General features: G+C 46.4%; 4 protein-coding genes across 4 annotated transcripts; all 4 read left to right on the top strand.

Annotated features, from left to right (window-relative positions):
* Positions 1 to 2,179: 2,179 nt before the first annotated feature.
* LAJ45_08845 (uncharacterized protein) lies at positions 2,180 to 5,208 on the top strand (the record flags this gene model as incomplete). Its single annotated transcript, XM_046118394.1, has 2 exons — positions 2,180 to 2,213; positions 2,276 to 5,208. 2 exons carry the CDS (start codon positions 2,180 to 2,182, stop codon positions 5,206 to 5,208), a joined length of 2,967 nt encoding a protein of 988 aa, XP_045968350.1.
* A 3,277-nt stretch (positions 5,209 to 8,485) lies between these two features.
* LAJ45_08844 (uncharacterized protein) lies at positions 8,486 to 9,955 on the top strand (the record flags this gene model as incomplete). The annotated part of the gene is made up of 2 exons (XM_046118393.1): positions 8,486 to 9,605; positions 9,666 to 9,955. The coding sequence occupies 2 exons, from the start codon at positions 8,486 to 8,488 to the stop codon at positions 9,953 to 9,955; spliced, it is 1,410 nt and encodes a 469-aa protein (XP_045968349.1).
* Positions 9,956 to 11,527: 1,572 nt separating this feature from the next.
* Positions 11,528 to 12,265, top strand: LAJ45_08843 (uncharacterized protein; the record flags this gene model as incomplete). Its single annotated transcript, XM_046118392.1, has 1 exon — positions 11,528 to 12,265. The coding sequence occupies one exon, from the start codon at positions 11,528 to 11,530 to the stop codon at positions 12,263 to 12,265; it is 738 nt and encodes a 245-aa protein (XP_045968348.1).
* Positions 12,266 to 14,428: 2,163 nt separating this feature from the next.
* Positions 14,429 to 14,935, top strand: LAJ45_08842 (uncharacterized protein; the record flags this gene model as incomplete). Its single annotated transcript, XM_046118391.1, has 1 exon — positions 14,429 to 14,935. One exon carries the CDS (start codon positions 14,429 to 14,431, stop codon positions 14,933 to 14,935), a length of 507 nt encoding a protein of 168 aa, XP_045968347.1.
* Between the last annotated feature and the right edge of the window lie 542 nt (positions 14,936 to 15,477).

Below are 15,477 nucleotides of genomic sequence, written 5' to 3'. Positions count from 1 at the left end.
TCGACCTTTCTCTTTCCTATTCTATTTCTCTCCCTATGTTTGTATTTACGTTAGCAATCCTAGACCCACCTAGTTCTCCCCAGATAAGTCTGTATCTCAGCTTGGGAAGAGGGCTGAAATATTGTGTCAAGATGGAACCGCTACATATCTACAGTCTTTAAGATTCTCAACGTTCCATATTTTCTCTCGTAAGTTCGTTGCCAGCCGCATGGGCGTGAGAGGGGCGTGAAGTTGGTATTAGGCAGCCTCATGATACGGCACCCGCTCACGGAGAAATGCCAAACAATCTTGTATTTCTTTATTACAGCATAACCCCGATGAGGATCTCACGTTGCATTAGACTAAGTAGGAGAGAATATATTCCAATGAGCAAGATAGAGCTGGAAGTGAAACATCAGGGACAGCGCAAGCGGTAGGCCGCGGCGGCACTTGTTCTCTGATTTAAAGCTTCATTTTGTACCGTTCTTCTGCCCCAATTTGGATATGGTACAGATATATTGATCCTGAGCTTCTTTCTTGGATGCAAGATTTACAATTTCAAAGTTGTTTCTTTTCCTCTTCGCTGGTTTAGTCGGACTTTTGGATTATTTTTGTTACTGATGTGTCCGCAACATATCCCGATCCCCTACCAGGAGCTGAGGAAGATACACAGTTATAATCATGGACTAGCACTCGCAGTCATGAAGCATCACTCGCTGATTCATCACTCCACCACCTCGAGTGCAATCTACATTTCTCCTCATCACCGAGATATATCATTCAGTAAAATACATTCTACTACCTGTTTAACAATCCTTAATTGAATATATATCTAAGATCAGAAAAATGGGGAGTCCTTGTGTGCTATGTTTTGCCGGGAGCCATGTTTAACCTGTGAGTCATCGATTCTCACTCGCAGTACTGTGGCTCGTTTTCCGGGGTAACCAGGATGAGATTTTCGCAATGTATAATCGGTATTAGCTAGGTGATAGTAGAAAGAGAGGAGCTCAAAGTCACCAGGAGAGGGGCTTGGGCTGGGGGACATTTAACGAAAAATGCAATTGGAATTGTAATGTATTACTCGTTCAACTGGGAACTGGGTGGGTTTCGTTTATTGTTTTAGCAAGATAACGGATCAGAATGGGTGCACGTCGCCGGGTAGATTGGACAATCTAATAGGAGAAAAAAAGAAAAAAAAGGATCGTGTGATTTTCACTTGTACTAGTGGAGCTCTAAGTATCTCATACGCGGCAAGATCCATAGATTCGTAAAAGCAAATAAAAGGTTGAGCCTGATATCCTTCTTCTGACCCCCTCCCTTTCGTCTTTCTGTGTGATATGGATGCGAAAACTGTCGCACCAGACCTTTAATATGCCGGTACCTTTAGTGTCATTGGATACTTATAGCTTATCCGGGAGGGCCAATCCAACACTGGAAGTGGTCGGTACATCAGGGAACGATGGGGATTAAGATTGAGGCCAATCAATATCACGAGGAAGAGTGTGGGCAGGCTAGCAAGTATTACCTCTTTCGTATGATTATAGCTGCCGCCCGGTTGCACCAACATACATAGAATGGTGAAAAGTCTTACTACAGGGAGAAAACTCACCTTATTGGCTGCTGACTTGCTGTTGCAATCCTTAGGTCAGTAGCGCAATAGTGGCGGTTCACTGGTCGCCCGGATGGTTGCGGTTGCTACCATAGTGAAAGACCCTTCATTGTTTACCTCCCGACCTATCGTCTTAGCAACCAGACCCTCTCGACGAATCCACTTTCCGTTGCTCCCACCACAACAAACCAACCAACCCACCTTCTCTCCACTTCTTCTCAAACCATTGGTTAAAATCATAATTTGCGTTTCACTCCGAAGCATAATTACGATCTCGAAACATCCGCTACGTTCCGTTCAAACCTTCGCCCCCTCTTCAACAATCATCGTCTCTTCTACTTCATTCACTACTTCCCTCTATCGTCTCTTTGCATAAGAGTCATTCTCATCTGTCTATGGTCTTTGCTTTGACCTATTCTTCTCCTTTCTTCGTACTGCTGTTAAAAAGAGTATTCTGTGTTTCGCCATTCTCAGCGTGTATCATCTCGGACAAGGTGGTCGCAGGTATTTGAAGCATCGCCATCTCGCTTTTCATTTACCTCTACTAATTTACCATTAGCTTCAACGCTTCAAAACTTCAGCAAGATCAACATGTCCGCCAACGTCCAGCTGCCCCGCGCTATTGGTAAGAAATACCCCCTCTCTCAATGTGAAGAAAAGCAAGGGCCGACTAACATGTTTTTACAGCGCGGAAACCCAAGCAGTTGGATTCTCCAACTGAATCGAAGAGCCCAACCTCCAACGGCTCTCGTAACTCGTCCAACTCTGATTCTTCATCCTTCACAAGTGTTGAAGACTTCAACGCTGCCAAAATCCCCACCCACATTTGCGGGCACACTTCTCCCATGAAGAACAAGTTGAAGAATATTCAATCAATTCACCAAGCGGTCCCTCCTACTCCTTTATCGAGGATTCCCAGGCCTAGCTGCCACTTGCACAAGAAGGTCGTCCTAGAAGAGGACCTTCAAGCACGGAAACTCAAGTCCTCAGTCAAGCGTGCAGTTCCTGTCCCTGTTACTTGCCCTCACCGTAACCTCAATGCCAACCCGACAGCCGATGAACACAAGCCCATCAGCAAAAGCAAGCCAATCAAACCCGTCTCCGACATGGAAAATGCCAAAAAGGAAGCCACTCAAGTAGTGGTCAAGCAAATGCAGGCAACCGAGACGAAGCCTCTCACCAAAGGCGAACAACTCAAACTCGCCTTTGCAAAGGGAGGAGCCGAAAAAGAAGCCACTCGAGCAGCCAAACGAGCGCAAATGCCGTTTGCACTGCCGACAGCAGAAGAGATGCAGGCGCAGATCAAGCTTGAGACTGCTGCACGCATCAAGCAAAGGAATGAAGAAAGAGACCGTGTTGCGCAGGAGGAGAAAGCTAAGAAAGAGGCCGCAAAATCTGTTGTCCTTTCTGAGCAGTCAACCTCCGTAGGGTCTGCTAATCCGCCGCTCACTAATTCTGAATTGATAATATTGAGGATGGCGAATGATGCCAAAAAGAACGAGGAAGAAAGGACAGTAAGAGAGGCTGATAGGGAGGCTCTTCGTCGGCGGTGCGTGGATAGCATTGAAAATGCCACTTGGTCGCCTCCTACATCTCCTGCCAAGCGATGTGAGCGACGGATCCAACCTGCCATCTCACCGCAAGCTACTCCAGAAGGGATCCGTAGTGAGGATTACCTTCCCAGGGGCCTACCCCGTTCCCTTCAGTCTGCCATCCAGGTTCAGGGGCCTCCAGAAGAGATCCGTAGCGAGGATTACTTGCCTAGGGGATTACCCCGTCCTATTCCATCTATCTCACAACTTCAGGCAGCTCCAGAGGAAGTTCGTGGTGAGGGCTATCTTCTCACAGATGTACCTGGTCCCATTCAACCAGCAACGCCCAAAACCACTATCGTTACTCGGAAGCGGTCCAGCTGCACCATCTCTATGCCTGTCCCACGTCAAAAAAAGGTTGTTTTCGAGCTTGAATGTTCTGGCGACGACGAGTCCGATGAATCTCCAGACCCTACCTGCATCACAATTCCAGAATTCCCTAACAGCGATGAGCCCAATAAATCACCCCTACCGCCATTTGTCGCGCATTCTGAGTCTACCGGGTCTCCTGTGCTTCTCTCACACGTTGAGCAGGTTCAGGAAAAGGATGTCGAAGCAGAGAGGGCGCAGATCCTTGCAGACCTTAAGACGCGCGTCCAAATTGAGCTTGACATCTGTAAGGCTCAGCAACGCAAAAGGTTTGGGTGGGTGGACAAGGTTATTCCTCCCCGCACGCGTCAGATATTTCCACCTATCGTCACTGGTTTTGAAAACCTTGGCATCTATGTTCCCGATCCCAGAAACGGAACGCCAGATAGATGTGCTACATCTTGGGGCAACTACCTCACATACCCTCTTGACAACGTGAACATGGATCTGCATAGGGCGAAGCACCAAGAAATTCAGCGTTGTCTCACTTACTTTGCAGAGGCGAACAAGATCCGGATCAAGAAGCTTCGCTTTAAACATGAGTATTTGCATGTGCCATTCGAACATCACAGAGCTTTTAAGCACGACCAGCTGTGCATTGCGAACACTGAGGGCCCGGTTTATGACCATCAGAGAACAATGTCCTACCGCAACTCCCGCTTTAAGCATGAGCCTGAGAACTGCTGGAATTGTCACCTTGCCACAGTGCCTGAGGTTAAAACCATCTGGGAAGAGGAAGACGAACTTCAGGAAGAGGTCTACGAAGAAGAAGAGAGCTGCATGATTGAGCTGTACGATGAGGATGGCTTTTTGATCGAGGAGAATGTGTGTGGGTTTGAGGATGGTTATGAAAGAGAAGAAGACTTTTACGATGGCGAAGTGGGAGTTTATCAAAATAATGTCCACTCTGAGGACGAGAAGTCTTTCGAGATTGGGAATATCTTCGATGCTGAAGGGTGTGGTATCAATGAACAGGCAGCTGCACCTGCCCACGTGCAGGAAGTCCTTGAAGTTGTAGAATGCCTCGAAGCAGAGACAACACCTAGGATGATTGAGGAGAACCAGCTCCTTCAAGTCAAGGAGAGATCCCCAACTCAACTCATTGCTCTCAAAGCAAATACCAAACATTCTCAAGCCATCAACATCTCAAAGATTCAGCCTGCTCTTCTTGTGCATATCAAGTCACTTTCGCCATCAATCCTCGCCAGAACAGCTAAGGTGTTCCACACAGTTTTCAACTCTATCATCCTTACCAACTCCATCGATACTACTATCAAACTTCCCCTCCAGCGGTACTTCTCTGACCTCTTTATCGTTCTTACAAGGTCCCACAACTGCGCCAGAATCTTTTCGTATAAATACACTACATTTTTCCGAGTAGCAGCACCTTCTACTCTTCTTGTACTATCGTCTATTACATCGGCTACCAGTATCACCATGCCTAGTCTTACCATAGGCTCAGCGAACGCAGAGGGGAACAGTGCTATCAAACTTCTTACTCAGTTTTCTAGGGAAAATGGAATCACTCGAGGACCGGTTAACGTCATCAAATCATGGTTACTTGACATGCCACCCTGCAAGCAAGTCGTTGCGTGTGTTCAGGAGGTTGGAAACGTGATGAGACGTATTTTCGGGTACGCAACCGGTGAAAACGCATAGAAGATTCTATCCCTCTAAAGAAGATGGGTTTTTTTGTTAGGGGGATTTTGGGGTTGGCGATATCATTCTTACGGCGGTCTTTTTTTTTCATTGGCATATTTTACTGTTACCATTCCTCATTTTGTATTAATTATCTCTTGGGATGAGATTCTGTTAGAATAATGACATGCGTACAATATTTCTGTATTATCCTTTTGCGAGAGTCTGTAGTAGTCTTGGGAGTCTCGGGAGGTTAGGCTTCTGTATTCTTTTGTGTGTTTGGAGTATGCTCGAAATACTGTCTTTCTCTTGCTCAATATGTTGTAGGAATTATCGTTAAATACTATATCAACCTTAAACCCCTTCATCACGGCCAGCGGTTTGCACCAAAGATTTCTTGAATCGTGGTGTTTTTTTTCTGCCTGCCACTCTGTCGAAGCCGTATATCCTTCTAATCTGATATTTCTTACTTCTTGAGCCTTTTCTCCAACCTCTGAAAAAAGGCTCTCATAACAGAATGATCAAATACATCGAGACCCCCGGAGATACATCTCTTCTCTCTCTTGCTCCTCATTCAACCTTATTCTCATTCTGTAAACATACCGCAGAGTATTGTATACAGATCATGTGTACCTCTCCGCACCGCCCCATCCAGTCGGTCAAGCCGAAAGGTGGAACCGCTCACTTAAAACCGGGAAAGACGCGTGGTTCCGGCGGCCTGGCGGTGCTTGGTGCTTGTTCCTTCCAACCCGAGTCCAATATCCCTTAGCAGCTGTAAATCTGGGCTGAGAACTGATAACAGAAACTTGGTAGCCCTCTCTTTGCCGTGGGTTAGGTATGTGGAAAGACTAAAAAAGGTGCAGAGGTCTCGGTATTGGTATTAGACTCGTGCTGTCCACCCCGTTCAGATACTCTCGCAATCGAATGTCTCTCGCTGATTCAATTAGGAGTATACGATGCCTTAAGAGCTGCAGAATGCATCCACCGATAGAACGGGGTAGAGTATAAAGAGAGGCGACTGGGACCGGATTCCTGCTGTTGCTGCGGAAGGAACAGTCTGTCATTTCCGCAAAATGGGTAAGAATGATGGGGAAACAAGGCTACCCATTTATCGCACCAATGCTAGGAAAACGAGCCTATCATTTCAGAGCAGTTGTAGTCCTTACACGAGCCCACACTTGCGGAACCCTCTTTGTTAGGGATCGAGCTTAGCGCTGCGTTTCCCACTAGCTACATGCATGTATGGGACTACTACTCGTCTCGTACCAATCCATGCATCCTTAGCAACACGCTTCTCACCAAGGCACGGAGGTGGAGGGGCCGGGGACGAGCCTAGACTGCTGCATACATGTAGGTACATGTACATGTACATATATCTGTCGCTAAAGACACCGTGTCGTTACCTTTGACAATTAATCCAGCCACTACATGTACCCACTAGACAACCCGCCCATGGTGTACACTGCGCTGGAAGTGATACATCAGCTAGCTTGGCGGCGCGCCAAGACGAAGCCGACCCCAACAACCCTTAGGAATCGTACCTACATATATGCGCATACATGTACTAGGAAGCCGCCTCCAGCTACGAAGTTCAAATGTGCCCATCATTTGCGTGATGTACGTACTCAATCTCCAACTCCTCTCCCTCCCATTGGTGAAGCCACTGGCGCAGGGTTAGGGTTCCAGGACGTTTTTTTGTTTTTTTGTTTTTCTCCTCTTTTGCGTTCCCTAGTAGTCGCCCCCGAGTTTACCGGCGAAAGAATTTCGCCTTGCCCGACTAGGGGGAGAACATCACTGGAGACAGTATATTCGCACCTTAAGTGGTGGGGTGGCGTTGATTACCTCATCCCTGCACTCATGGGAGATCACTCGTTCTTGGCCCCACACATTAAACTCAGCAGTCTGAAACACCTCGAGTGATATCCTATGATTACCTCTTCTTCCCCTCCCGGCTCTCTCTTAAGAGAAATTAAAAATTAAAGACAGCCCTTCCTCCGGGTATTTTTTTCTCTCTGAGTTTACACAAAAAAAGAACAAAAGGTACTGCAACGGCGGCCCGTTACTACCCCCACTCCTTCAAGGTTGGAACCCAGGACCTCGCGGTCCTGAGCAAACACAGTGTCTCACCAGACGCCGGGGTCTAAACCTTTAGACCGCTCGCCCTTGTTGGCATTGCGTGGGGAGTGATATTTAGCGCGCGTGGCGGAAAGTATCGTTGCAACTACAACTGTAACTGCTCACGCCCGCAACCATAGAGTTTTCTCAGGACAGAAATAGAAATATAAATACTTGAAGTCATCTCTATGATATTCAAGGTATTCTTCTTCACCCAGAAATGTAGCTCCCGCTTAGGCAACTTAAATCCACCCCGATCACTCTCCAATAAATACACTAAGGGCCTGAACGGGAACCTCAAAATGTCAAAGAATCCTCCCGAAGGTGGATGATCTGGTTCCACATTCTAGCTCCGGTAGAGGTAGAAACACATGTGTAGAAAACATGAATCCGCCATAGTATCGATTCTTGTCACAAGAATTGTACGTCCTATCCTCTCCTGAGATACTATTCCTACCATCTTCCCGCAGGTCAAGACCGATATCGAGTGATTACTACATGTACCCAAACCCCATCTCAAATCTTACTGCTCCTACTCGTCGCCCTAAACAGTCCCCTACTACACTCCATATAGACCTCTTCCTCACGTCCACGGAGAGGTATAAGTAGCTCCTGGATGCGGCCGGGGGATACTGAAAAGCTAGAAGGGAGTCCCTCCACCCCCCCTCCCCCCACACTTGGGTCCCTTCTGAAGGTTAAGTTCACTAGAGTAAGATCCACTTGATTGGGTAATGCTTTCAATCATCAATACAGACGAAAGGACACCCCACACTGGATGTTCTTCACCCGGTAGTAGGGATCGATTACGAGTGATATCCCATGATTACGTTACACCAGTGTGCGCGTGTTTAATTAGACGCAAGACGATTCTATGATTTTTAAAAAACGAAACCGGTAGTACACTGCTATCTTTCACTACCTCAGCTACCTTAAGTATGATGCTAGTTGACTAGTTACAAATTTTTCGTTGCCTTCTTGTGCCCAACGGTCGCTAAGAGAAAAACCATTATCTCACCTACATATTCTTGAAATAGCACCCACAAACCCGTTAGCTTTCAACTTCCACTATTAAACCAACTACCTCACACCACATTACTCACCTTCAATATTAATCCTTCACTTCAACACATCTCACACCTCTCCCATATCCAATCACCGCATTCTCTCTCCCCCCTATAGCAAGATGCCGCATACACTCAGCTACAGTGAATTCACGTCCTCCTCTCCCGACCTAGAGTTTTCACCCTCTAGAAAAAATGTTTTCTACATTCCAATTCCACCATCCGGCGAAATCGTCTTCCAAAGTCTCACCCGCGAGCAGAAGCGTCTTCTCCGCAATATGGGGAAGCCGTCCCCGAAGCAGATCTTCGACGAAAGTCCACCACCAACTCCTGAGAAACGCACCTTTCGCCGACATAGCCTTGTGCTCTCTCCGGTGCTTCCTGTCTCCGAAGACAGTGACAATCCGGCATATGAAATGTCACCAAAGGTCCGGGAATCAACTGAGAAAGTCCGCCTTTACAAGGAAAGACTCGTCGCGATGAGAGCAAGTCGCTCTCCCGGTAGTACTAGCGCTTCTGTTTCTTCCGTCACAGGGAGTGACGTAAACACTGAAAAGGTTGTTAAAGCTTCTGATAACAACTCCATGCGCTTCGAGTATCCTGGCGTGAACGAGAGTGAAGATGCCCATATCCAGGTTTGTGAGGCTGCACATATGCCCGTCATGGTTGGTGAAGGCGAGAATAAAGACGGAGCGTGGGAGCCCCTTTTTTCAGGCGCAGACGAGGGGAGACCTTTCGGTCTTGAAGGCCTAGGTATCAGTGTATGGACAGAAAATACCTACAATACCGGGAAGCTATTTAAAAATGACTGTTCCGAGGGTAATTTCACTGTCGGCAGTGCAACCGAAAGAGATGAACCGACTTCCGGAGAAGTTGCGACTACTTCAGCAGATGCGGTCACACTTTCTACCGCGCCCGATATACATCAATCACATTCATGCTGTAATCTCTTAGACGTGGATTGTCTTATGGATTTCCGTGTCCACGAAGCTGCCATAACGCCGGTACCGGTCAAAATAAGCGATCGTGAAGACGGAATCTGGGAACCTATATTTTCAGGCTCGAGTAAAGACAAGAGCCTCGGTCTCGAAGGCCTAGGCATCAGTATATGGATAGGGAGCACACACAGTGTGGAGAGGCTTGCCCAAGGTAGCTGCTCCGATGATGTTGTCGCTATTAATACCGCTGTAGGGAGTGAAGGATCGGATGTTTGGGAGGATATTGCTCTATCTGACGATGAAGGTAAGTTTTCTTCCTTTTTCGATACATACTGGACATAGGCTTACCATAATCTATCAAAAGTAAATGTTCCTATGGAAAATACTATTACGCTCGCCGACGTGCGATCTCCTCCGGAAAGCGACACAGCCCACCACGATGCCCCTTCAACACCAACAATAGGCGATAAAAGCCCTCTCCCATCTTTCGTCTTCTCTCCTGGTCGTCGTCTGTGCTGCACCGGAGCCGTCAGCAGATCGGTTCTACTGTTACAGTGGGGGTGGATGAGTGCAACTTTCGCGCGAAAAGAGGGAGAATTCAATTACCTCGAGAGGAGGATTGAAAAGGCTAGAAAGAACATTGGAGTGAGTTGACAGGGCCTGAAAGATGCTTATATTCAATTTCATGTAAATATTATGAATTTAAGCGTGGATGCTTTTTTGAGAATAGAACTTATATTTCGCGAATAAAGTGATGGCATGAAGGAGAACGATAGAAAGAGGCGTCTAGCGTAAGGATTAAATGTGTGGAAAGTCAAAGGATAAATATTTCGTGAGCTTGAGACCAATGTGGTCTGACGAGGCTCGAAAATAAATTAGGTTTTGGTGGCCTATAAAGACATTTACGTTTCCGATTTCTGCGGTAGGATTGCCGTGTCAGAGCGACCCTACGCGTCCCAAAGACAAACATCCACCCTAAGCCTGTTATGCCTTCCCTCAAATCACGAAGTTAGAATCCTAGAATTCCGCAATCCTTGCAATTATCCTGGTATAATATTAGTCAGGTGCCAAGCGTCTAGGCCCGAGTGACATGTCATGACTATCTCTAGTAACAGCTCGTAACAACAATAGCCTCGAAACAGAGCAGTATAAGGAAACAAAAGAAGCACCAAAGGTAAATTGAAGTTCCGAAACAGACCATTCTTTTCAATTCAGAATCTCACTAATCTAAAATCTTTATCACTCCCGGTCCCGTTGAGGAGATATCTTCTGATCAGACATGTAATTTTTGAGTTCAACTCGCAATCTCCACAGAGAACATGATACTCTGGAGTCTCGACAGCCTCTGTGCGGCGGGTGGTGAGGAGGAGAAGAAAATGGGAGGAGGTAGATAATACCCAAACTACCGGTGGTAAATGTCTTGACGAATTGTATAATGTGATAGCATTGATTTGATAGTGATGAGTGGTTTAGTGAATCTCTGAAAAAGCTACATTTGAAACGAAGCACAGAGAGGTCAAGTCAGACTATTTTGAGAGATCATGTGGAATAGATACAGGACAATTGCGGGCGTCACGTCGATATCCATATGAATCAAGTGGCCATAGAATTCTACGGTTTTTTATTTGTAAATTGAGGGCCGCAGTTACCCAAAATCGATCTAAACGCCGCCTTGAGCTCGATGCTGGCCCCCCCCAAACAGTCCGCGGGAGTTTGGACATTAATCATATAGCTCGCTAACGGCTCGTTCTTTCCCGCAGAGTTTTACCACACATACATGAGCGGAACTGCTCGGCGACCAACTTCACCCAGCTAAAAACGTCCCATCCCCATCACGCTCAAGATGCAATCGTAATACACCGCAGGTAACGGTTATAGGCTGCATGTCATCCTACTTGAAAATCAGGCTCGGCGTCTTTTCACTTCTTCTCACCATCTCCTTCTACCTCTACCGAACCTAACTAGGCTTCCACAACTACGGTTTGGGAAGGATCACATTCCAACAAAAAAAGGTTCATAGTAGGTTTTTATTTCAAACATTTCTCATCCGTGGGCTTCTCCGACTTCACAAGGAACTCGTGTTTTCATTTAAAAATTCCTCACAAGTGTTGGCTCGCTCGAATTATATTTTAGTGATTCCTCGATGGAAACCTCCATACTAAAACGATCAATACAGGACTATATTCTCCGGTTATACACCTCCAGAGTTAGCATACCACACATACCATGTATCCCCGCCACCATTCCACGCCGAATCCCCCGGTGCCTCCCCACCGCCCCAACTCGCGCACAATCTTCCAACAAAACCAAGCGCAGTTCCAACAAAGCATAGCCTGCAACCACCGCGGTCCAAACGGGGTCCTCTATAGCAGCGAGATCTGCGAGATCTGCTTCTGCCGCATGAATGACGTCCCCCTCGAGGAACCCCCTCTGAACCTCCCACGGAGCCAGACTGTCCCAGGTACCCCTTCAAGTTCCCCACTAGACTTGGTCGGCAGCCCAACCTGGGTGCGGCAGGCGTTAACACCGGATAAAGCAGTAACCCAGTTCATGCAGAACCGTAGTTTCGCCAACATGAACTTTGTTGAGAACAACAATATCAACATCGTCGAGAGCGATAATAGTATACCTCATGCAAGTGGCTATGGGACGGACACTGTGGGCAGTCGTCTGTTTGACGCGGACCCGATCGATATCAACTCTACACGATCCGACCCCCGCCGGGTCTTGAGGCTGCCAGTAGCGCAGCCAGAGTTTGCGGGTGTGGACACGATTGCGAGACTCAACGATGACCCAGTTAGGCTGGACGACATGGCTTTTGGAGGGGACTTTGGGACCTGGCGTAGCAATGGGACTAGGCGTATGAAGTTTGATCCGCCGGTCAAGCCTTTGAGTATGAAGAGCATTGAAAAAAAGGGTGTTAGGGGATTCCTCAAAAGGGCGTTTGGAAGGAAACGCACCTAGGGTACACCAAATACAGAGGATGACCAGCCAGGCGGAGGTATTAAAACATCTATCAGTGTGGAGGGGGAGATGATTGGCGATGTGGCAGGGATATCATATCTGGTATCACTTGCAATGGTGTTTAGATAAATCTCTCTCTAGAAGTTTTAAGTTCAAAGTTGGAGGCATTGTTGCAGACAGATATTTTAACGAACGAGCTAAACTACTACCATGTCTTTCTTCACCTGTACTGGCTCTCTTATTTCTCTCGTCTTTATTATTTTCTCGAATAGTCGGCTTGGACTATGAAGATTCCTTTCGCTTTGTTTTTATGAGGATGTTTAATATCTCGCGTCCCAGTACTTGCGGGTTTAGCTCATTCAATCATGAGATTGATGAGAGTTGTTATATATCAGACTTTCATTTAGGTTAAATGAATAAATAAATCACGCTTGAGTTACAAAATTTATTCCACTCTGTTAGACATATTTGGAACACTGTGGTCTGATTGACAGAGACCTGGAACCAGTAGATCGTCATTACCCTTTCTTTAGCAGTGCACTTAGTATCTTATCGAGAGCTATAGTGCGTGCAGTGCAGTGTTGTTTCAGTAGGGTGGGAGTATAAGATACCTGCAATGGTGAGTATGGGCAATCTATAACCATAGTAAACTCGACATGAACGATTATGTCTGAACTCAAAGCCTGAGGGAGCTGTTGTTTGCCCTACGAGGATAGCAACTGCAGTCTATTTATTGTCCGCGAGTATCTAGTGAGTAAATGAGCAGTCTTCCAAGAATTGCCAGTTAATAAAGGAAGATAACACCTATTTTGACCTCTTTCTAGGCACTGGCGCAAAATTCATTGGACAGCTATTGGGCCCGTTGGAGATGACCCTCTGTTCTTTCATAAATAATATGCTCAATAATGAGAGAGAGGGAAGACAAAAAAGGGTGTATTTGAGATCCTATGATAGAACGTACATCAAACTATGCCTATCTAGATTTTAGTAGGGTACATTCTTTGGTAAAAACGAGCTGAATATCATGTATCAATACCAGTAGGTCAGTTCTCAATATCTTCATTAAAAGAATGCCCTAAGCTGTTCTGGTTCCACGAATATATAACTTGTCCTTCGTATATCTACACCCCCAGAAGCGTCTTGGGACATGTAGGGGGTTCAGTTCGATGGTTAAAGTCTTCGGCTCCGTATTTGTACGGGCTAGCAAAGTTCAAATTTAAATGTAGGTCTGCGTCAGGTTTTGTACTGTGTTTTATTCCAACACTCAAAAGAGTCGAGTAGGTAGATGTCTGCTTCTTAGAATCTTAGACCAATCATGAAGAAAGATAGAAACATCTGATCGGAAATGGGTTACCGGAGCAGAAGAAAAAACCATTTCTGCGTAAACTTTCAACCGTCTGCGGTCTGATTGAACATTGGATCTACCGCGGGTGGCTTTCTCTGGAACTTGATCCTTGTAGATGAGATAACGAATCCCTGTAGATCAGAACAAGCGTCCCGGGCATAGAGCCCGTCCTTTTTGTCAATGACCAGAATACTGCCAAGCCAGGGAAGATGTATATCTTGTATTGAAGGACTTTTAGTGGTTTGGGCCAGTTGGCAGTTGTAGGTATGAAACATTGGTCCTGGAGTCATACGCCAAGCCAAACGAGGGCAGCTCCCTTCACGCCTCTCTCGCTTCCCTCAACACAGCACTCTTCCTTCCTCCTTCCAGGCCACACAAAGTAACATTCATCCCTAATCTGAAGGGATCTCACTCACGACCGTAAAGGTATTGATAGTTATTTCCAGATCCTATCTTCAATCAATTCTGCTCACTGTCTTCCTTTGCCTGCTTTGCCTCTATGTTTTCCCCCAAGTACATGTCAGCTAACCTTTTCAGCGTTGTCATAACGCCTGCCGCAAAGCTTTCTTCTCCTTGAATTTGACAGCCTCATTCTCCATTGTCAACCTCAAGTCCTCGTGAGTACTCTTACTAAGTGTGTACCTCATATTTTCTTCATCTTACTGATTTGCTGCATCGTATAAGACGGTCAGATAGACGTCAGACAAGATCCTTGGTTTTCTAAAAAGGCCTTACGTCATCCATACCAGGAAGAGTAAGTCAGCCACTATCTGTTACTGTTGTTAATTATTGGCCTATTTTCTGACAAATATATAGAGATGTCTTGCAGCGGGGGATGTCCCGGGTTTTCTGAGAAGGACTTCCAGGCATTTAAGAGTGAGCTTGAAGCAAATACAGACTCTGTTCTACTCCTTAACCTTGCCGACACTGGCAAGGCTACACAGGACAGGCGCCGTGGCCATACAGGCCCTGTCGACAAAGGCTTCCGCCAAGTTAGAGGCCACCGCAGGCAGTCTGCGATCAGGTCGAACAGCGAGTTCGAGGCGTATTTCGGTTCTCGACCTTGTTCTAGTGCGGCCCAGACTGAAATCTCTGTCCCCTGCAATGTGGTTATCCCTACTATTGTCATTCACACTCCCGCAATGACCGAAACCGAAATTTCCGAACCAAATGTTCCCTCTGCCGCCTCTGCCGAGGAGGATGGAAACCTTGGAGAAGCCTTTGAGGTCCAGGATGACGTTCATGCGGCTGCGAAAAAAAAACCTTTTCATGCCGCATGTGATAGCATCCTTATGTTCTTAAAGAAGGTTCTTCGCCTCAATTGAGGAAAGAACTGGAGTCATTGAACCCTTCGTACGATTCCTCTTTCGAGCAACTTTTCGTTCTGTGCTAACGTTCTCATGAAGTATTTCATCTGTGTCTCTTAGGCCACCGCACCTCCCTAACTCTACTCATGGAGCTGTTAGGCATAGTCACGAGAAACGAAATAGTATTGGAGACTCACATATGTATTCTTATCTTCCTTGGGGCGTTTTCATCTCGGGTCTTTCTTAAACTTCCTTAGCCTGTTTATGCTCTTCGTGCTCTTTGGTCTTTGGCGTTTGATACTTCGTCTTCTCATTTTTGCGCTGATCGTTGCCGTGGGCCTGGAAAAGGTGTCTTTTTCGGACTATTGTCCTGTTTAATGCGAGTTTGTTTGATTGCTACTCTCTTGTTTTCCTGGCTTTTGCTGAGTGATAAAGATCTTATGTTTCTTCAGAGAAATTTCTTGAATTTCTGTACAAGTTTGCTTGGATCCTGCTTATTTTCTTTCTAGCTCCTGATACTGTCCGCTTCAGATTTTTTCTTCGCTTGTTGCTTGGTGGGA

Source organism: Morchella importuna, assembly GCF_003444635.1.
Source record: "Morchella importuna strain M04M26 chromosome Unknown Morimp01GS032, whole genome shotgun sequence".
In the NCBI taxonomy this organism is placed as follows: domain Eukaryota; kingdom Fungi; phylum Ascomycota; class Pezizomycetes; order Pezizales; family Morchellaceae; genus Morchella; species Morchella importuna.
This window is presented reverse-complemented; position numbering and strand designations above follow the sequence as displayed.